At 46.7% G+C, this 22,650-nt stretch overlaps 2 protein-coding genes across 2 annotated transcripts; one reads left to right on the forward strand and one right to left on the reverse strand.

The window, feature by feature from the left end:
- Positions 1-12,707, reverse strand: nrps1 (nonribosomal peptide synthase Pes1; the record flags this gene model as incomplete). Its single annotated transcript, XM_015551262.1, has 7 exons — positions 1-932; positions 983-1,643; positions 1,698-2,077; positions 2,128-11,263; positions 11,317-11,619; positions 11,744-12,160; positions 12,216-12,707. Coding segments are annotated over 7 exons (12,321 nt in total), but the record flags the coding sequence as incomplete, so codon positions are not given.
- Positions 12,708-16,994: 4,287 nt separating this feature from the next.
- On the forward strand, positions 16,995-22,303 carry abcB (putative ABC multidrug transporter; the record flags this gene model as incomplete). Its single annotated transcript, XM_015551263.1, has 15 exons — positions 16,995-17,216; positions 17,333-17,870; positions 17,927-18,144; positions 18,203-18,482; positions 18,542-18,775; positions 18,826-19,607; positions 19,667-19,829; positions 19,909-20,250; positions 20,316-20,439; positions 20,507-20,578; positions 20,629-20,744; positions 20,824-21,442; positions 21,501-21,581; positions 21,638-22,012; positions 22,072-22,303. The coding sequence occupies 15 exons, from the start codon at positions 16,995-16,997 to the stop codon at positions 22,301-22,303; spliced, it is 4,398 nt and encodes a 1,465-aa protein (XP_015406840.1).
- Positions 22,304-22,650: the final 347 nt, after the last annotated feature.

Consider the following 22,650-nt stretch of genomic DNA (forward strand, 5'->3'; position numbering starts at 1 on the left):
CTCGAGCTTCATAAGCACTCTCCCAGAGGCTGTCGTGCAGATGGTCAAATGCTGTGGAAGCTTCACGCGCCTGTTAGCATTTATATCGTGAAGTTTGACCTGATCAAGTTGAGCGAATGCAAGCGACTCATCGCACTCGAATTCGAGAACATCCTCGCCAGATGCCTTGAGTACCAGCTGGTCAAAAGTCCCACCCTTGTAGTTGCTATCGATGAACAAGGTACGCAAAGCTGGGTGCCGGCTGACTACCATTGCCCATGCCGTTCGGAGTAATGATGAATCGATATGTTTGCCCTGGAGAGAATGAACTTCGAAAATACCGTGGAACATGTACCCATGCGGATCGCGAAGTTGGCTGAGGAGGATACCTTCTTGCACCGGAGAGCATGGATAGATGTCTTCAACCCTGTCCCAGCTTTCAACTCCAACTTTAGGCAAAGTTTTCTTGACAAGATCATCCAGTCCGTCATATGTTGTCGGGAGTAATGGATAGTCACTGAGAGTTGGCGCGGGCGAATAATCCTTGAGAGACAGAACCTCCTCTTCAAGGGTTCTTCTGCACTCAGAGACCCAGTTCTGGATGCGTGATCTGTGTTGCATGTTTCGGTTGTATGTGAAAGAAACATGAAGCCTATCCTTGATGATGATCGCAGAGATCTCGAAGAGAGCAAACCGCGGCGTTTGAGGTCCCATGTCTCCTGCCAGTTCAAAGGTTTCGGCATCAAATGCGCCTCCATAATGTTGGAACAGGGAGTCCTTGCGTTCCAATTGCTGGAGTTGACCGAGATAATTGAATACAACCTCTATGGGAACTGGGAAGCTTGTGGAATCATCTCCTGATGGATGGAGGAGACTCTGAGCAAAGTAAGACCGGCTGTCATTCGCAATCTTGCGTCTTGTATCCTTGACTCGCTTCAGAGTATTGATGATGTCTAGCCTCTAGTCAGTAACATTCTGTAAGTTTTCTTCTATCTATACATACCTGAGCCTTCGTCAACATGCAGAGGAGACATTGTTGTGAACCAGCCAACTGTTCTGGAAAGGTCAATGCTAGCATCCCAGGCTTCGCGGCCATGGCCCTCGTTGTAGATCGTCGGGACATTCCGATCGGCAAACACTCGATGGAAGGAATGAATGACAGAAGAGAGTAGAATCTCAACGGTTTCTGTTCGAAGAGCTTCATGGCAGCGGCCCAGAATGAAAGCAGTAGCTTCTTCGTTCAGTGTGAACGACTCCATCTTGACATGACCATAGAGATTTTGAGAGTTCGCCATACCCCAGTATGCCAAATTGGGCGGCTCATTAGAGAACGGTAGTTGGATGACACGGTTTTCTCGCTTACTATTCTCGACCTGGAGGTCGCACCAGCTCTGGAATGACAGTGGCTTGTCAGAGGCCAGGGCACCGGTTTCAATGAATTCCTGCATGTCCTGCAGGACTATGCGCCATGACACCATATCAACACAAAGATGGCTGGCTACAACGAATAGAACTTGCTCATGACCGCAAACTTCAAATAGATCTGCGGCGAATATTGGCCCGTTCTGGATATCCAGAGACTGCTGGCTTTCCGCAATCTCAGGCAACATGTCGCTTGGGCTATTAATTGAGTGAGTGCGGAACCGATAAGATGAATCAATATCCTGTGAAATGCTTAGCCTGGTATATTTAGGGTTTACAAACAGTATTGCACGTACCTTGGTGATTGTCTGTTTCCAAGTTCCATCAGAGGATTTGCTGAATCTTGCCCTGAACATAGAGTGTCGGTCAACAACCGCCTTGATGGCATTCTTCACAACATCTGGCCTTGTCCGTTTTGTAAGGCGGACTGTCATGCTTTGGTTGAAACGAGCTTTGCCCTGGAATTCATTCGTCGTCTGCATAAACAAGCCCTGAATTGGAGAAAGGTCGAATAATTCGCCAGACTTCTCTTCGTGCTTGACTGTCTGGACTATGACAGTAGATGTAAGGGCAAGCTCGGTTATCGACTTGCTCTGAAGAATATTGTGTAGCGTCAAGCTGAGCCCGTGCTTACGAGCCCTGGAAATAACAGCCATGCCAGTAATGCTATCACCTCCTGTGGAAAGTTAGCCTCCTGTCTCACGTGGATGAATGAAATATACTTACCAAGGCTAACAAATGACCGACTAGGATCAATCTTTGATGATGGAATGTTGAGAACCTGGGTAAAGACATCAAGCAGGACATTGATGGAAGAGTCATTGTCTTCTTCACCCTGGTGCTCCGTATTGCCCCGTTTGATGTTATCATAATCCTGCATTATACGATCATATGTCGATTCATCAATCTTCTCGATCCAGGCTGTCAACCGTTTCCTGTCTAGCTTTCCAGAGACCAACATGGGAAGCTTTTTGATCACAGCCCATGTTTGTGGGACCATGTAGATAGGTAACTGTGACTCAAGGCCCTTCTGAATTTCTTCAAGTTTGGAATATGCAGCATCCATTTGATCCTGGCTGATAAGCTCGCATGCTCCATCAGAATTAAGACCGCTGCCTGAATTCAAAGATTCTAAAGACAAGATTGCCACCAGGCGTTTCTGAATGGGTCCTGATTTTGGTAGAATCACAACGGCGTGACGCACACGACGATCTTCGCACAGACGATGCTCGATTTCACCGAGCTCCATACGGAGACCGTGGATTTTGACTTGATGATCCTTACGGCTGATGTATTCAATAGAACCGTCTGGATTGTATCTTACCAAATCGCCAGTCTTGTATATCCTCCTGGGTGAAGGTAGGGAACTGGGGAAGTCTTTGATCCATGTTGGCTCAGTAACAAAAGCATCGGCTGTTTTCTCGGGGCTTTTAAGGTACTCTCTTGCAAGAGCGGCACCTTCCAAAGCCAGCTCTCCGATGGCACCCAAGGGAGAGAGCCGGTTGTGATTTTCAGGGTCAACAACCCACGTCAATGTAGACGGAATGCCGTAGCCAATGCAAGCAGGATCAGTGCCTGGGGTTACATCATTCAGGACAGCGAAAATAGTTGTTTCTGTTGGTCCATAACCATTGATCAGTTTAACGCGATGGGCCCACTTCAGGACTACCTCCCGTGACAGCTTCTCCCCTCCGCATGCAAGCACTTTCAGAGAAGGGACTGTCGATGGCTCGATAATGCTTGCGATAGATGGGGTTAAGAAAGCCCACGAGACATCCATTCGCCGAATAGCACCGGCAACGTCATTCAAGCGCTCGTCTTCACTTGGAATGCATATACAACCTCCATGCATCAGTGTGGCAAGAACTTCCATGACAGCGGCATCGAATGTAAGAGAAGCAAACTGGAAGGCTCGAGAATTTTCGTTTAAGTGCACAATGGGTGAGAAAGCTGTAGCACTGCTAGCAAGTGCGCGATGATCAATGATAATGCCTTTGGGGCGGCCTGTACTTCCTGAGGTGAAAATTGCATAAGCCATGTTTGATGGTGTAGCACGGTTAAGGCTTGGGGTCTTCCTTGCAAGAGCACCATAAGCTCGTATGGTATCTTGACTTACAGGGACGATGGTCTTAACGGAGCCTGCATAGCGATTGCGATATTGAGGAGAGCAAAGAATGATTCGAGCTTCTATGTCTTCCAAGATCTCTTTGTGCCTTGATGTTGGGTGGGCAGGATCCAGAGGCACAAATGCTCCACCTGCGATAAGGATACCGAGTATGGTGACTATTGCCCATACAGACTTATCCAAGCAAATCGGCACTAGTGTTTCAGGCCCAACCCCACGGGAGTTAAGATAGGCAGCGAATGACGACGCATAGTCATACATTTCCCTGTAAGAAAGTTGACCGTCCCAGGCACAAATAGCCGGGGCCCCAGGCTGGGCAGCGCCCTTCTCGCGGATGATTTCATGAACACATCTATCAACCCGAGTTGGCTGTCGCTGATTCCACGAAAGGATCTCTTGCTTGTCTTGAGGGCTGGCTACATCAAGGTCACCAACCTTTCTGATGTCCTTCTCAGAGAAAGTGAGCAACTGCTGTATCACATGCGTGAACTGATTTGTGAGCCTTTCAGTTTGCCAGCTGTCGAGAATGATTTCGTCATGATGGACAGTCAAAACCAGCTTTGAACCGCTGATTTTACATTCAACGGTAAGTGGGTGAGTAAAGAAGTCGCTACTGGTTTGGTTATTCTCTGGAACCCACAGGTCTCCATTCATGGTTTCCTCTTCTGTTTGTATTACCAAGAGATTCTGGAAGTCGCAAGCGAGGGACGTATTATCGTTGAGCCTCCGTATCCGCTGGAGTCCAGAGTGCTGGTGTGGTATCATTGCTGTGGTTAGTTTGCGTATGTTCTGCAAGAATTGAGTGACCAAGAGCTCGTTGTCAACCTGCACACGTGTAGGAACCGTTGTAAGGACAGGCCCGGCGACTTCAGTAATTCCGCGGAGACTGATGTTCCTTCCCATGAGTGTTTCGCCAAAGCAGACGTCACTGGAACCAGTATGAGTTGAGATAACGATGGCCCATGCAGCGCGTATAAGCTCGGGGAGAGTTAGATCTTTGCTCTCCGGAGCCCGGCCGATCTCTACAATGCTGTGATGTCGATTTCCGACACGTACAGCATCCGAAATCGAAGCCTTACTTTGGGGGAAGGGCGAGCAAGAGATGTCCGCAAGTTGTGATCTCCAGAAGTTGTCCGACTCGGACATATCCTTGTCCTGCAGGTGGCTAATGAAAAGCTTGTATGGAAGCGTAGAGCCCGTAGCGGAAGGGCTTTTATACAGCTCTTCCACCCTTTTGAGAATCAATGGCACACTCCATCCGTCGTACAGTGCGTGGTGTATTGTCCAAATGAAATAGCGGGAAGAGGAATCTCCACGTTGAACAATTGCATAGGCAGTCAGTGATCCTCCACTTTGGTTTGGCAACTCTGGCGTGTCATCCATGATCTCATCTATTGTTGTTGCAGCAGTCCAAGCAATAGGTTCCTTGTCGACCACAACTTGAAGGAATCCCATAGAGTCAGTATGCACAATACGAGTTCGCAGAATATCAAGTTCATCCACGGTTTGCTGCCACGCCTCTCTGAATTGCTCCAAGTTGACTTCGTCCGTAAGCTTGAAAATTGGTCGAGCTATGTAGGCTCCTTGTTGCTTAGTTGAGAGTGTGATAAGACCTTCTTGCACCGGACTGCAAGGGTAGATGTCGGTTATAGATCCATCAAGTATATGACACTGATCAGTAACTTCTTGTAAGGCGTCTTTGCGCACCGAAGAAGGTAGAAGGCTAAACGGCTCGACTGTCACTGTTTCCGCTGCCGTTTCTGAAGGCTCACAGATCTTCGCCATGTCTGCCAAGATAGGGTTTGCGTATATATCGGCTACTGTGAGTGCAATGCCCTGGGCGTCTGCAGCGCTGACAAGCTTCATAGCTGAGAGGGAATCACCACCGATTCCGAAGAAGCTATCATCAGTGCCGACAGAGCCCGGTGCAAGCCCCAATGCTTCCTCCCACAAAGCCACAAGCTTTCCTTCAGCTCCACCTTCTGCTACTTGCCTGGAACCATCATTGAAGGTAGTGTATTGCATCAGTTTCTCTTTTGGCAGACGTTCAACTATGGCACGAAGCCCTTTGCGGTCAAGCTTTCCGGTTGCTGCAAGTGGTAGGCGACGTACCGGAAAGAAGAGTTTCGGTATCATCACAATCGGTAAGGACTCTTTCAGGGAGCTATGCAGCTTCTTCACAATGTCCGCTGTAGTTTCACTGGTGGAAAGCAGTAGACTTGACTCATCCTCCTCGTGATCACCAGTAGCGAAGAAAACAGCGAGGCATTTTGCCACAGTTTTTGCTTCTGGCGTAACCACCTCAACGGCAACCTGTGTGCTCGCTGGCAAGTAACTGACGCATTGTTGCTCAACTTCTTCCAATTCTATCCGCTGGCCGTTGAGCTTGATCTGAGTGTCTTTACGCGAGATAAAACAGAGGCTGCCGTCGGAATTGTACCGAACCAGATCTCCCGTACGGTACATGCGCTCCTTATTCTCGAGGATTTTCTTTATCCCGCTATGTTCAGTCCACCGAGCGTCTGTGATAAAGACCTCCTTAGTCTTTTCAACATTGTTGAGGTAGCCACGTCCGACGTTGCAGCCTTCCAATACCAATTCGCCAATTGCTCCGATAGGGAGGAGACGGTGGTAATTATTGGGGTCAACGATCCAAGTCCTGCCAGCAAAGGCAGTGCCAATTGAGTTGTAATCCTCAGTGAGACGTCTTCCTCCATCAATTTTCACACTTGCCGTAGAAGCTACAGTGGCCTCTGAAGGCCCGTATGCATTGATGACACACCTGTCTGCCCAGCGGTCAACATGACTCTTGGTCATTATTTCTCCTCCAGCTATGACTGTTTCCAATGTGGGGACAGATTCTGGATTCAGGGTATTTGCTGTGGATGGCGTCATGGTGCACATGGTGGCGCCCATCCTATTAATTGCCCCAGATAAGTCGTTCAGTCGTTCTTCTTCGCTAGGGATACAAATACAGCCACCTGTCATAAGGGTTATAATAGTTTCCATCACGTGTACGTCGAATATGTAATTCGAAAACTGAAGCACACGAGTCCCCCGGCCCATCCGGAAAATCTCGGGGAATGTTGACGCAGCTATTCCAAGCGATATATGCTCAATGACTGACACCTTTGGCTTTCCTGTTGTACCAGATGTGAAAATACCATAGGCTGCATTGTTTATGCTTGGGGTAGCAGCAGGCATAACAGTTGCTGGAATTGTAAGCCCATCGATTGTTGCTTCGCAGACTGCAAACGCACTATCGCAAAGCCGAGACGCTTTCTCAGTATGCTTAACTGAGCATAACATGACATGAGCTCCAACGTCTTCCACTAGACTCCGTAGTCGAGCTTCTGGATGACTTGGGTCCAAAGCGACAAATGCCCCGCCAGCCTTTAACACAGCGACTTGGGCGATGACATACCAGGCTGACTTCTCGAAAAGCAAGGCGACAAATGTTTCGGGTCCTACTCCGAGACCTATAAGATACTGAGCCAGTCGAGTTGAAAGGTGCTCGACGTCTGAGTACGTAAGATTCGCATCCCATGAGCATATTGCAGGGGTTGATAGAGGGAGATATAATGCCTGTTGCTGAATGATTTCGTGTACACACTTTTCTGGTCTATCTGGTAACTTCGCATTCCATTCACATAGCTTTGTGCAAGACTGCTCGCTGAGAAAGTCGATATCACTTATCGTGCTGGTCTTGGTATCTTGATAATGGGCAATATTTTCCAGAGCCTTGAGAAAAACGCTAGCAACGTTTTCTGCTTGACCAACTGACAGAGCGTTCGTCCAATAGTTCAGGTCAATGCGCGCGTCATCTTCAGCAACCTCGACATTGACATAAACGGGAAACTCCGCAGGATCATAGATTGATCCCACCTCCACAAACTGAACCTCCTCGGAGTTTACTTTGTTCGGTGGCAGCTTCCTGTATGAGACGCCAGTGTTGAACAGTGTCGTATCCGAGAGTTTCAAGGCGTGTTGTATATCAATGAGTGACGTGTTTCTGTGGGATAGTTGTTCCATATAGTCATTCTGGACCTGATGTAGGATATCTGAGAGCCAACTATTTACGGGCATCTTCATTCGGCATGCCAACAGCGTTATAACCGGCCCGACAACAGACTCGATGTCTTCGACGGGCATATCTCTCAAAGAGGCCAAGTAACTGAAGCAAACATCACTGGAGCCACAGAATTGACCAAGCGTAAGACCCCAAGCCGTGCTAATCGCAGTTGACAGAGTTACTCCACACTTCTCGCACGCTTCTAGAAGTTCGCTGTAGAAGTTGACGTTCAGACGAACACTTCGAAGCTGCTTTTCAGAGGTGAGGCCATCATTAAGCACCGGAAAATGACAAGGCTTGCAGTCTGACAAATACGAGCACCAATAGCTGGTGCTGTCATCTTGCTCACGCAAGTAATGTAGGAAGTTCTTGAACATCGGTCTGCGGTATGCTTCCAGCTTTCCAGCGTATGCCAGCTCTAAGTCTCGGACTATAATTGAAATCGAAGAACCATCCATGGAAACATGGTTGATTTCCAGTCTGCAAAAAAGTTTTCCAGCAGCAGTCTGACAGATAGTAAATCGGTGAGGTGGCCGAGATCCTACATAGGTCATTGGGCGCTGTTCATCAAACGCAGCAAGCACTCCACTCTCGTCCATACATCTGAAAATACTTGGCTGAGAGTCGATGGTTTTTAGGACCACCTGACAGAAAAGCTCCCGGCTGGTGAGCTTGTCCACAAATATCGTCCGTAGCATTGGGTGATGCATAACCACCTGTTGCCAAGCAAGCACCAGTTGATTGAGATCAGGCTCGCTTTGTGAGCCTTTCACTTCGAACGTGTCATGCACAGAGTAGAACCCTTCGTCTCGGGAACGGCTCAATAATATACCCTGTTGCATGCGCGAGCAAGGATAGATATCCTCTACTTGCTCAAAAGATTTGATTCCAACACTCGGCAGTCTATCCGAGAACATCGCTTCGAGCTCTTCATACGTTAAGGATAGCATTGGGAAACTGCTTAATGTTGGTTTTGGCGCAAGGGACTGCAATTTTGAACCGAGGTACTTGAGGAGGTCATGGCAGTTTGAGATCCAATGTCGGATAGCTTGCTGATGCTTCATATATCGGTTAAAGGAAAACGTAAACCGCAAGCGTCCTTGAACACCCATCGCAGAGATCTCGAAAAGGGCAAATCGCGGGGTCTTCTCGCCGAAGTCTGCTGCTCCACCACCTCGACCAGCCTCTCCAGCCATCTGATTCATAAGCTGGAAGAGGCCATCCTGTCTCTGCAAGTCTCGGTGCTGGCCGACATAATTGAATGAAATTTCCATGGGGCTAGGATGGCCACGGTCTTCCGCATCGCCCACCAGGCGCCGTGCAAAATCCTGCCTGCCATTATCCGTAACGCGTCGACGGAGGTCCTTGACACGTATGAGTGTCTTTACTGGGTCATCTTCTGCAATCTGCTGTAAGGTTATTGGGTGCAGAATAGTAAACCACCCAACAGTACGCGAGATATCTATTCCAGAGTCCCAGACCTCCCTACCATGGCCTTCGTTGTAGATCACTGGTAAAGATCGGTCGCTAAAGGTCTGCTGGAAAGAATGCAGAAGAGAGGCGAGAAACACATCAATAGGCTCAGTCTGAAGACTTTGGTGACAGTCCATCAGGAGAGCATGGGTGCTCTCTGCATCGACCTCAAATGTTTCGCAATCCACGTCTCCGTAAGTTATAGAACATTTATCCATTCCCCAGTAGGCGAAGTCCGGTGGAGGAAGATTTTCCAAAGCCATGTTCGGTTCCTGGCATTTGTTTGCTTGCATTTGGCACCAACTCTGGAAAGGAAGAGAGCCGGTTTGCGATTTAGCATCATCCGGGTTCAGAAGTAAATCCTCCAGATCTTCCAGAATGATTCGCCAGGAAACGATATCGACAACTAGATGATGAGCAACGAGAGACAAAACATATTCCTTGCCATTTCCTTTGAACATATCAACTGCTAGGACGGGCCCGGTGTAAATATTGATGCTTGACTGGCTATCGGCAATGGCATGCTCAATCTGATCTTGACAGTTCACATCATGCATGTGCCAACGGTAAGAGCCTGCAATGTCTTCCGTAATACGCTGCTGGAATCCATCAGCGCCAAAGTCAACCAATCGTGCTCTGAGCATAGAGTGGCGGTTAACAAGCGTTTCAATACTGCGGCGCAGGTCATGCTCATCGACTTGTTGATTCAAACGCGTCAGCACGCTCTGGTTGAAATGTCCCTGACCCTCTTGGCGCACCATGAAATGAAGCTTTTGAATCGGCGAAAGGCCGAATGGTTTCTCAATGGTTTCCTCATAAGATGCTGGCTGTTGAATCTCCTTTGCACGGGTTGCTAAGTCCCGAATCGACTTGCTCCGAAGTATATCTTGAACTGTGATACCGATTCCCTGCTTTGTGCAGAAACCAACACATGTTAATCCGGCAATCGAGTCACCTCCCTGACTTAAAAAGCTTTCGTCGAGGCTGATGTGGTTTCTGGGGATATTGAGGACACGGCTCCAGATGGAAGCCAGTCGTTCCTCTGTCGCATTTTCAGACCGAGTGCTACTCTCATTAGGGATGGGGTCAAGATTGGCGAGTTGGATATTTGGGTCATTTTCCAGGTTGCCAACCCAATTTGCAGTAGCCTTTCTGTCCAGTTTACCGGATACAAGCATTGGCACAGTCTCGACACACAACCACACAGTTGGGATCATATACGCTGGTAAGCGTGCCGACAATCGATCACGTATCTGAGTTATGACTGAATTCTTCTTTGAAGTCTCAAGAAGTCTCAGGGGTACCGGCTCTGAGTCTGAAATCTCGTCGAAGATAGGCAAAGACAATACCGCTACGATTCTGCCTTCAGAGAACCCAGACTTCGGGAGGAACACAAGGCAGTGCTTTATGTTTGGATCAGTATTCAGGTTGTCTTCGATCTCACCCAACTCAATTCTTTGTCCATGAAACTTTACTTGTGTGTCCTTTCTCCCTATATACGTCAGCGAACCAGCTTCGGAATTATACCGTACCAAATCGCCGGTCTTATAAAACCTCCGGCCTGAATCTCCACCCTGGCGTTTTGTCCAGGATGGGTCATAAATGAAAACCTCATCAGTTTTTTGCTGATTATTAACGTATCCTCGAGCTAGAGAAGGGCCCTCCGCGAGCATTTCCCCGACGCAACCAATGGGCACAAGTTGGTTGTGATCATCTGAATCTACAATCCAGCAATGAACCCCGGTGGGAAGACCTATATCCCTGCTATCAGAGGAACTAGTGACCTTTGAGTTGACTGCAGCTGTAACGGCAGTCTCCGTGGGCCCAAACCCATTCACAAGGTTGATTTTGGACCATGTCTCCAGGTGCGATTGAGACATTGCCTCACCGGCGAGCACAAGACTCTCAAGTTTTGGAACATCTGAGATATTGATGAAGTCAACGAATGATGGTGTCAAAGTAGCATGGTTCACTCTCATGTCGTTGATGACTTTGGTGATATTGTTTAGGCGGGCTTCTTCACTTGGCACACAGACGCAAGCCCCGACCAACAACGTTGTCAGGATTTCAGCCAAGCTCGCATCAAACGTATGTGCCGCAAATTGTAGTACACGTGAGCTGGCAAAGACACGAAGTTGTGGTGCATGAGCCATTGCACTGGATACATATGCTTTATGTTCCATTAAAGTGCCCTATGAACATCAGTTGAGGGGTATTCCTTCCCGTAGGACTGAGAATAACAAACCTTTGGCTCTCCGGTTGATCCGGAAGTAAAGATCACATATGCTGCGTTGGAACCCTTTACTTCCGTTAATAGGCTTACGTCTCCGCGGGGAATTGAAAGTTCTTCCCAAGTGTCACCGTCTAGTGGTATCAAGTGCTCTACCACCGCCCTTAAGTTCTGGACATGGTTTCTGGAACACAGCATAATTTTTGCCTGTACAGATCGAGCAAGAGACTGTAAGCGAGATGCTGGGTGTGTTGGATCTAAGGGCACAAAGGCACCACCAGCCTTCAAGACGGCAAGCATTGCCACAATATTCCATTTCTGCAGGCACCTGTTAGAATATTGTAGGGAACAGCAAAGCAAAAGGGCCGTGATAGTTTCAGGAGAAACGGTGGGAGGAAATACACGATTCATTGCGGATATTCAAGCTATTCGGGACACTTACGGATTTGTCAAAACATAGGGCTACGCGAACTTCAGGCCCAACACCTCGCGCTTGGAGATGGTACGCAAGTTGAGAAGCTAACAGATCCAATTTGCTATATGTCAAGCTTCCATCCCAAGCACACACGGCTTCGCTCTCGGGCTGGAGTACTGTCTGCTCATGGATGGCTTCATGAATACAACGGTCATGGGTCTCTAGAGCCTTTGCGTTAAACTTGCAGATGCGAGCCCAATCGCTTTCTGATATGCCGCTTAGTTTGCTCACTGCCGTGTCATCTGCCATAAGAACTCGGGCTAACGTCTCTTGGAAATAGCTGGACATGGTCCTGATTTGCTCGGTTGATATATCGTTATTCCACCACTCCATAAAGATGCCCATATCTTCATACAAAACCTTCACGTGAAGGCGAAGGTGGCACTGATGATCGAACGTTAGTAGGTTCTCGTCAACAACCTCATGACATACAATTTACCTCATTTGGGAGGGCAATCACCGCGACGGGGGTATCTGTCGAGGTCGTTGTCGTCTCACGACAATCTTGAATCATCATCATGGTGTTATACAACCGAAAGTTTCTGGTCACCACGCTCGGAGTTCCACATATCTCAGCGGAATCGGCGAGGTCAATCGGACCCTTCGCTTTCTCAAGCAATCCTCGAATAGAGTCATCCTCGCTGACTGAGAGTCTGCATGTACGGATTACCGCACTATCTGAGGAACGGGTCGCATCATCATGAGCAGTCAGGTGTTGGCAACCGAAGCAAATATCTGGAGAACCGATATAGCGGTAAAGGACCAAGGCCCACGTGGTTTGTAATAGAGCGTCGAGTTGTCCTTCCTGCCACGCCGAAATCAACTGGGTGGTTTCTGAACTGCTCGTCCTGGTCCTCATCGACATAGGCCGTTTAGGACCTTCGGATAGAGGACCAAATTTTGGCAAAAAGCATTGGGTAGAGTGGGCCATGCTGGTCAGTAGCTATCTGCAGAACACCGCAGAGACAAATGTATTAGATATTAGGAATATAGAGATATGTAAAAAGGAACGAGAGCTGACAGCCCACACAGTGCTCCTTCGCACTTTTAAATTGTATCCTAAAATCATGGGGTATTATCATGGGGTCTTAGAATTTGCTTCGACGAAAATAGATCAATGGAGCTAAAGGACTTCTTCACATAGCGACGGCTTTGCGCAGCCGCTACACCCGAAGAACACGAAGGTACCAACCACCAATGACAAAACATCAACGCCTTGATTGTTAGCCACCGAGCTTCTTACGGGGTTCTATCTACCCTTGCTTTAGTGTGAGTCCGGGTGATGTCCGGAATGAAGTTAATGGCTTTCGAACTTCCACAGTGGGTCTGGGCCCATGTGCATTGTGCACCCCCCGGTGTATGGCTTGAAGCCTAAGAAATTATAACCCACATAGTGGACCCATAGTCAGGAGAGGCGGATTGGAAAAAGAAAAGAAAGAAAGGGAAGCGCAAATGAGGCTAGAAGCTGAATGGCTTGATTGCAAGAACCATGTACTCCGTAAGAAGTTGCCCCATCATAATCCTTGGAGTTCTTCCAGGTCTGGAACAAGAGATCAGTAATACGGGCGATCCTAGATTGGGTAGGTGTCAGGTACTCGGTAGAGAAAAGATAGCCGAGTTCACTTGAGTGGGCTCTGGAACGGGCCAAGTTTCTCACAGGTGAAAGGATTCTTTCTCTTCAGACTAAGTGGGTTCGTCGAGCATCCACTCTCAAAACTTGGCAGCATCAGCAGGGAAGAGTCATCGCTGAGCCTGCTGCAGTGCTTATGGATGGTTCAGGTAGTGAACCCAGTGACTTCCTGGGCGGAGCAACAGCTCCTTTCCCGTTCAGGCAGCTGGTTAGTCTCGGAGGTTTTTCATTGGGCCCACGCAAACATCTCGTGGGCATCAATTCCCGTTCGCTTCTACATCGACTCGTACAGGGTGCATAAGATATCGTATTGCAGAACCCTAGATGCATAATTCTCTTATACACCGTTACATCCGTCTACAGATATGATAGAGCAGATCATGACCTCCTGTTCAGGGATTGAATCAAGAACCCCTTTCAGCCATCACCCCGATGGGGATAGGACGAAGCAGATATGGTGGATCAGCAGGAACCTAAGGCGGTTAGAATCTGAATCACTAAGTTCTCGGGTGCTTCCCTTGCTTAGTCGGTAATCACTGTGGCGAACTATACTATATTCGAACTCAATTGGTAGCGAAAGAACGATGTTTGACCCTAATATTAATGAAAGAACGCATGGCTTTTAGCTCGCTTAACTGGAATCTACAAGTATTAAAATGTCTGGGTCACACGGAAATATTCCGAATACAACCTCAGATTCGGCAAGGTCATCCCTTGGTAGACGTGTACGATTTAACGATCACTAAGCATATAGTACGGAGATTTTTCTTGCGAGGTGTCTATAGTTCAAGCCGAGATCCGAAGGAAAATGGAAGGATCTGGATGCGATTGGCCTGGTGAAATATCCATCGTTGAATTTCCACCCCAGCAAAGTTTTTGATTTTTGATTTTTGATTTTTTTGATTTATCTAATTTTTCCCCGACAGCCGTTTGTTCGTTAATGTGAGCGTCATGCGAAGTGGAGAAGTTGTTGACAAAAAAGGCAATGCAAGGGGGAGAAAGCACTAGTACAAGTAGTTCTGGTCGTAAAATCGATGGTCTGCATATCGGGCCGATATCTGTCACACCTCGTAATTTTCTTATTTTTAGCTAATTGCGAGTAAAGTCCGACAACGATTATTGCCCAATCGGGGAAGTCTAGGATGAACTCAGCTGTCAAGCTGAGGATATCACTAGGTAGTCCCACAAACTTTTCCTCGCCGGAGATCTATATTTTAGTTTAAGAATCGAAGATCCCTGGGGAAGAATGGGTACGGGACGGCGGACTAAAATCGTAGTTCCGGACAATGGCGATGTTCTACCGAAACCTTAACCGTTGACATGAAATCCCACACTGATTGAGTAGCGCTCGACCCTGCTCATATAGAATATATTATTCTAAAGGATTGATAATGTTTTAAGAGTATTTATTAATTAATTTAAAGCTTATAGCTGAACTAAGGATTTTCTAGTAGTAGTACGACGGAGTAGTCGTAGTAGGATGTATCTAAGCTTAGGCATCAAAATATTTAAAGTTAGCCGTAATACGGTTTAGGGGCTTTTTAAAAGCGGTAAGGTACTGCAGGATTCAATCAATTATCAAAGCGGTAAAGAATAGTGTAACCTTACAGATAGATCTAATTGCTACGAGTATGTAATATACAGAGTAGTCATATTTTAGTACCCTGTCCAGAACCTCGATTGACTCGGATTGAGTCCGCTGGAGACTCCCGAGGCTTCCACCACGACGCATTAACACAAATCGAGTTAGCTACAAGTGGGCGGCGTCTCAGATCCGTTGAATCACAGTCATCGATCACGAAAATCTTAGTCTACCTGCTCTGGAGTAAGTAAGCTCTAACCCAATCAATATAGTGGGTCAAGACCGTCTACTCCGAAGTGCTGCTATTAACAAGGAATATAGACAATATACCTACGTATCGTGGACGTATCCACACAACTGCCTTGGTTGATCGCAATGATGTTTCCTCCCTTGGTTTTCCTTGGAAGCCACTATTGGAATCTTGTTCATGAATGGGCAACGAAGCAGCTTGCCACCACTAGGTAACTGGTCATTCCACACCCTAACAATCTTTAGACCCACAGCTTTCATGGCTCAGTGTTATCGATTCTGCCATCGAGGCAGGTGCCTCATTTTTTTTTCGCTTTCCGTGGGTTTTTTTTTTTGTATTTCTCTTGATGTTGTTGTTGAGACTCAGGTAGCCCATGACGAATAGAAAAATGTCTAGCAATGAGCACGTCAGTAGCACGCTACAATTTCAAATTAGTTGATAACAGGCCGCGATCTCTATGACAAGGACAACGGCGTTAGCAATAACTTCTCTTGTACGGAGTAGGTACTACTTGATTCGGTGACGAATTTTTTTTTCTCTCCTTTTTGTTTTATTTATATATTTATTCTTATAGACTCCTTTTTCTAAATGTAGATATTTCCGCTTTAGATATCTAGTGGCTTCTCGGCTGAGATGGATGAGAACTCAGCAAGCACACTACATACTACGTTGGATTATGCTGCTTCTCAGCTCGGGATTTGAATTAAACCAAGTCTTTCTCATCCGTATTCCGGTCGTCCGCAACAGCCACCCGAACTCGTTCCGGAACTAGTACTCAGTACTTTTGATTTGGTTCGTAAAGCATGCTTACTATGGGTCCATGACTCCATCTATATCTCGAAGGCTTATATGTGGGGACCACGACAGGGATGCCCTAATTTGTCCAACTGGTTACTGGACTCTTCTTAGGTAACTATTCATGTCCTATGCCAATATAAGGAAAAAGAATTTGAAAAACGAAAACAAAAAATGGAAAAGGAGATAGCCGGGCCATAGCTCGAATTAGGAAAAAGGGCCATGCTTGCTAGTTCCACTCAGGTACGAAATATGATAACAATAATGATGACGATAATAATACTTTCCGAGAGATGTGCAACGAAGTAAGAATGAAGCCACAATTGCACTGCATGCTCCTCGTGTTGCCCTACCTCGGACGCTCGATTTATCGCCACTCATCATGCGAGGGGAGCGAATTATCATCATCCCACAGTTACGTAGAAGTGGTGGTATACTTCTCGCCTGAGACAAAACTCTATGCATGGCAAAGACATCTCTAGAACCAGGAGAAAGAAAAAGAAAAAGAAAAACTCATAATAGTGGGACCCCATTCTGCAAGAATATGGACCAGACCGAATCATTTCCTTTGATAGCCGAGCGCTGGGTTCAGATGAACACATTGCATTGGATCGGTGACAGATGGCTTTGCGATGATAATTCTCCTTGTGATCGTGTTTGTGATGGAACTAGTGGATTAGACTTCCATTATTCTCTAGTTGGTTTCTATTTATTTATTTATTTCTATTTGTATTTTAACTATTTTCTCCTTAATCACACCGTATATGATGACTAGGCTGCTATGAAGCCAAAGCAAAACCGGATTAACAATTTGTCAATTGGATTTCGATTTTTTTTAAATCTCTTTTTTCTTCTCCTTCTCCATTGTTAGGTAAAGAAAATCCATGACAGATTGCCATTATAACAGTTCCAGCCCACCCATGATAGTGGTTTCATTGTGATAGGACACCATAGCGTAGCCATGGTGGTGTATTCAAGCTTCTCGTGCCAGCGGGAGGACAATTCATTTCAAATTCCCGTCCGGTCCTGTCGAGATGGCTTCGACTTCTCTCTGCTTTTTGAGGAAACTATCCTAGGAATATTGCCCCTTGGGGTTATTCTTATAATCGCAACCTATCGACTCTATCATCTGTTTCAAAAGCAACGTAAAGTGGTAAAATCATGGTTGTTATGGGCAAAACTTGTATGTATGACTTCCTTTTTGGGATAATCATGTCCCGTGATCTTTGACCTTTGTTTGCGCGTCACCTGGCAATGGCCTGAAATTACCCCTTTCCTACCGCTAACCTCCCATTTCAGACAACGTGGGCTCTTCTAGCGATTGTTCATCTTGTCCTAATAGCACTATGGGCCCTTCCAACAGCAAACCGAACGCAAGCCTCCATTGCTGCAAATGCGGTGTTGACTGTAGGTATCTTGTTCCTCGGGGTCCTCTCTTATGCGGAACATTATTATTCAGTCACGCCCTCTCTTCTGCTGAGCATATACCTGTCCATCACTCTGCTTTTCGACATAGCAAAGACGAGGACGCTTTGGCTACGCGAACTAGCGGAAATCAACAGGACAATTGCAATTCTTACTTCCGTAGCAGTAGGAGTGAAGGCCTTACTCCTTCTTCTTGAAACCGTGGAAAAGCGGCGCATCCTCAAGAATAGCTATGTCAATTATCCACCTGAAGCTACAGGAAGTATCTTCAACAGATTCTTCTTCTGGTGGTTAATCCCTTTGTTCAGGACTGGATTCTCCAAGCTACTTTCTGTGGGTGACTTATACACACTTGACAGGCAATTGTCGTCCAAAACACTGCATGATTCTTTGGAGACTATGTGGAACAATGGTAATAAGCCCTAAATGACTGACCAGTTTGTTCTACAGCGGGCTGACGTGGGTCAGGGAACAAAACCTCATTGCTACTTGTTACATTTAAGACATTCAAGTGGCAGCTTCTCTCGGCCGTGCTTCCACGAGCTTGTCTCGCTGCTTTGAACATATGCCAGCCTCTGTTATTACATAGATCTCTTTCATATTCGGTAGAGCCAGAGACCAGTGCCACCACGAACATCGGTTACGGTTTGATTGGTGCCTATATCCTCGTTTATCTTGGGATGGCGGTCAGTAGAACACATACGTTCCAGCGTTCTCACTCTTGCTTGCTAATTTTTCCTTCAGGTAACAATGGGCCAGTATCAACACATGACATACCGCGCCATCACGATGGTGAGAGGTGCCGTGGTCTCAATGGTGTACAGGAAAGCCACTACACTGAGCACTGAAGATGCTGATCCTGCGTCATCTCTTACGCTGATGAGCGCTGACATAGAAAGGATTGTTCAAGGGTGGCAGACAATCCATGATATCTGGGGCAATGCTCTGGAGATTGGCCTAGCTATTTTTCTCCTGGAACAGCAGTTGGGAGTAGCTGCTGTGGTTGCTGTGGGTGTCGCTGTTTGTGAGTCTGAATTCACCTTATCTGGTGATCAATGTGTTAATGCATATGATTTCGGGTAGTGGCTCTTGCTGGCTCATTAGTAAGTCTTGCGTTTGTGATGTCGAGACAGGCGATGTGGCTCGAAGCAATCGAAAGACGCATTTCATCTACCACGTCTATGCTTGCCTCTATGAAAGGGATCAAGATGCTGGGTCTGAGTGACCTGCTTATGACATGCATCCATAACTTACGGCTTGACGAGTTGAGTATCTCGAGGAATTTCAGGAAGCTGCTAGTATGGAATATGGCCTTTGGTATGTTTAATATGCTTGGCCTGTGATAATCTGCTAATGACTCCATGCAGCTTGGACAACTCGGATTTTCGCGTCGATATTCGCATTCGGTGCGTTTGTCGGTATCTCACATAGAAATGGAAATGATGCTGCCCTAAATACTTCGACGACTTACACCTCACTGTCATTGTTTGCCCTTTTAGCAGACCCACTTTTGAACCTGGTGATGGCTCTGATGACTTTCTTTGGGTCAGTTGGCTCCTTCCAAAGGATCCAGGAGTTCCTCAAGAAGAAGGGTCATGCGGATTTCAGAGATAAGTCCCGGCCAATCCAATTAGAGCCTGCTCAGGAATCCAAGCAACTACTTTTGGTTGAAGACTCTGAGACCCTAAGTGATGAGTCAAGCTCGGCCAAATCAGAGAAGGAGCCAACAGCTCTATATGAAAACATGGTCACAATCAAAAATGGAGCGTTTGGGTGGGATATCCAAAAAGAACCTCTACTGAAAAGGTTGACAATCATGATCCCTCGTCAGACTTTTACAATGCTGGTGGGACCCTCCGGCTGTGGAAAATCAACCCTTCTCAAAGCTATTCTTGGTGAAGTGCCATGCTTATCCGGTACCATAAGATTATCGTCTGAGCGTATTGCGTACTGTGATCAAACGCCGTGGCATATGAATGGTTCTATCAAGCAGAGTATTGTGGCAATGTCTGGGCTAGACGAGAATTGGTATCTTTCAGTTATCCGCGCATGCGCCCTGGTTGAAGATTTCAAACAATTACCCAGGGGAGACCAGACAATTATTGGGAGTAAGGGCATTGCTTTGAGTGGAGGACAAAGTCAGCGTATTGTGAGTAAACAATAGATCAGCAATTATCCCGTCTATCACTAACATTTCTGCTCTCTCAGGCACTAGCAAGGGCAGTATATGCCAGGAAAGATATCATAGTTTTGGATGATGTCTTTAGCAGCCTTGATGCAACAACAGAAGAGCACATTTTCCAGTGCCTCATTGGTACACATGGCCTGCTCCGTTCAATCGGCTCAACTATTCTCCTTGCCTCATCTTCTGGTAAGTTATAAACCAAGTATTGGCCTCCTCCCTTCCTTTTTCTGTCTATCAGCACCATGCTAACGAGCTATACTTGTAGTCAAACGAGTCCCTTTCGCAGATCATATCATAGTACTCGGGGATGAGGGTCATGTCATTGAACAGGGAAGCTTCAAAGCCCTTGATCTAGCAGGCGGCTATATCTCAGGGTTTGCGTTAGGTCTACCAGAGCAAAACAACACTTCTGAGAAGCCCGGTCATTCAGGAAAGTCCGATATTCTAGTGAGCTCTGTTGAACAAGGCGAGGACAGCGAAGCGGAAAGTCCTGTGGCGGGCGGCGATATTTCGATTTATTTATATTATGTCAAATCGATCGGCTGGCTCCCCACTCTTGTATTTATCATCACGATTACAGGATTCGTTTTCTGTATATCATTTCCCAGTGAGTTCGATGCAAACCCTCTGCTTTCCTAGAGTGATTGAAACTTGCTTACCCATCATAAACAGGCATTTGGATGAACTGGTGGGCTAGTTCAAATGAAGCGGAGCCTGGTAAGCACACAGGCTACTACCTGGGAATTTACGCAATGCTTGGTGCTGTTGGCATGCTTTGTCTAATTCTCGGTTGCTGGTAAGTTGCTGGTCACTGCTTAGCTCACGCTATCTTCTGTTTGGACACTAAGGACGGGCTTCTTAAGGCAAATGATCATTACTATGGTGCCTAGATCTGGAGAAAACTTTCACAGAAAGCTCTTAAGTACAGTTTTGAGGTACGTTGTATCACTTCCGTATTTAGAATCATTTCTAATGACCTCTACAGCGCACCTATGTTGTACTTCTCGAAAACAGATAGCGGCGCCATTCTAAATCGATTCAGCCAAGATCTACAACTAATTGATATGGAACTTCCAGTTGCTGCGATTAATGCATTCGTCAGTAAGTCACCCTTACAGGATTCTAATGGTCCGCCAAACTTCAGTTGGGGAGCAATCACTTATAATTGTATGATTTCTAGCACTCGTTCTCTGCATATGCCAAATGGTGTTTATTGGAATAGCCTCAAAATACGCGGCCATCTCGTTCCCGGCTGTCATTCTAGCGGTTTACTGCATACAAAAGGTGTACCTTCGCACCTCACGACAACTACGATTCCTGGATCTTGAGGCTAAGGCTCCTCTATACTCTCACTTTTCTGACTGCCTCGGTGGTCTGGTGACATTAAGGGCTTTTGGCTGGCAACAGTCCATGGAAGAGAAGAATTACGAGCTTCTTGACTATTCTCAGAGACCTTTTTACCTTTTGTATGCCATTCAGCGCTGGCTTACACTCACCTTGGATCTTGTAGTGGCCGGGATTGCTATTCTGTTAATTGTCCTAGTTGTGGTACTACGTGGGTCTATGAGTGCAGGCTACGTTGGTGTGGCCTTGCTCAATGTCATCCTGTTCGGCCAGAGTATAAAACTGCTGGTGACATTCTGGACCAATCTTGAGACTCACATTGGTTCCATCTTGCGTGTTAAGATGTTCTCTGAGAATGTGCCTTCAGAGAATCTGCCTACAGAACAAGACAGCTTGCCACCGGACTGGCCTTCGCAAGGAAACATAGTCTTTGACTCCCTCAGTGCAGAGTATAGGTAGGCACATCCAAGATCACATATCACGGCATACAGTACTAACACGGGGTCATATCAGAGCTTCGGAGCCAGTCCTCAGCGACGTATCTATGTCTATTCAAGCAGGCGAAAAAGTGGGGATCTGCGGCAGGACTGGCAGGTGAGATTGGTTGCACGTCTTTCTGATACTGTACAATGACTTATATATTTTGGTAGTGGCAAAACCTCCCTCTTAATGAGTGTCTTCCGGATGGTTGAGCTCAGATCTGGAAGCATCCGGATTGACGGCGTCGATATATCAAAGGTGCCACGGCAAGAAGTACGGTCCCGCATTAACGGGGTTGCCCAAAGCCCTTTGTTGATAAGGGGGACTGTCCGAGAGAACATCGATCCAACAGGCTGCCACACTGACAAGTCCATAATGGAGGCCCTCAGAACCGTCCAACTATCTTCCAAGGTCCAGGAAAACGGGGGCCTAAGCACCGAAGTTGACGAACTCTTCCTATCTCACGGGCAAAAGCAGCTCTTCTGTCTCGCTCGAGCAATCCTGCGCCAAGGGAATATTCTCGTCCTCGACGAAGCTACCAGCAGGTACGCATTACAATTCAAGAAGATGACGTGTATCAAATACTCACATATCTCCCATTTAGTGTCGATACCGTAACAGACGAGATCATGCAACGAGTTATCCGGGAAAAGTTCAGCAACCACACAATCCTCACTGTTGCCCACAAGCTTGAAACAATCCTCGACTATGACAAGATAATCGTGCTGGACGCCGGCCGGATCGTTGAGTCTGGCAGTCCTTATGCTCTTCTGGCTTCGGATACCTCGCATTTCAGCAAATTATATGCAAGCTCGAAAATGGAGGAAGCCGAGTAAAATGACTTGTCTACATATGCGAGATACCCATATAGCATTACTTTCAAGAGTATGAATAGTTTCTTAATATATAATTCCCACTTACTTAGTGAGTCTTGCCCGTTAGCCAGGTGCTACATCTAATATGAACATTCAGCTGCTGAGCCATCTAACTATAAAGTTGTTTATACACAAGTTGCACAATCCTAAAATATATTCCAAGAGAAATCCTCCAATACAGGGCTAGGGCTAGTAACCCGAAGTCGTAGTTAGATAAAATTAACTAAGTTCAATCAAGTATCCTACACCGAACAGTACTAGACAATTCCCATTCTGCAAACTGCAAACCCATGTCATAAATATATTTA

Source organism: Aspergillus nomiae (assembly GCF_001204775.2).
Source record: "Aspergillus nomiae NRRL 13137 chromosome Unknown contig00136, whole genome shotgun sequence".
In the NCBI taxonomy this organism is placed as follows: domain Eukaryota; kingdom Fungi; phylum Ascomycota; class Eurotiomycetes; order Eurotiales; family Aspergillaceae; genus Aspergillus; species Aspergillus nomiae.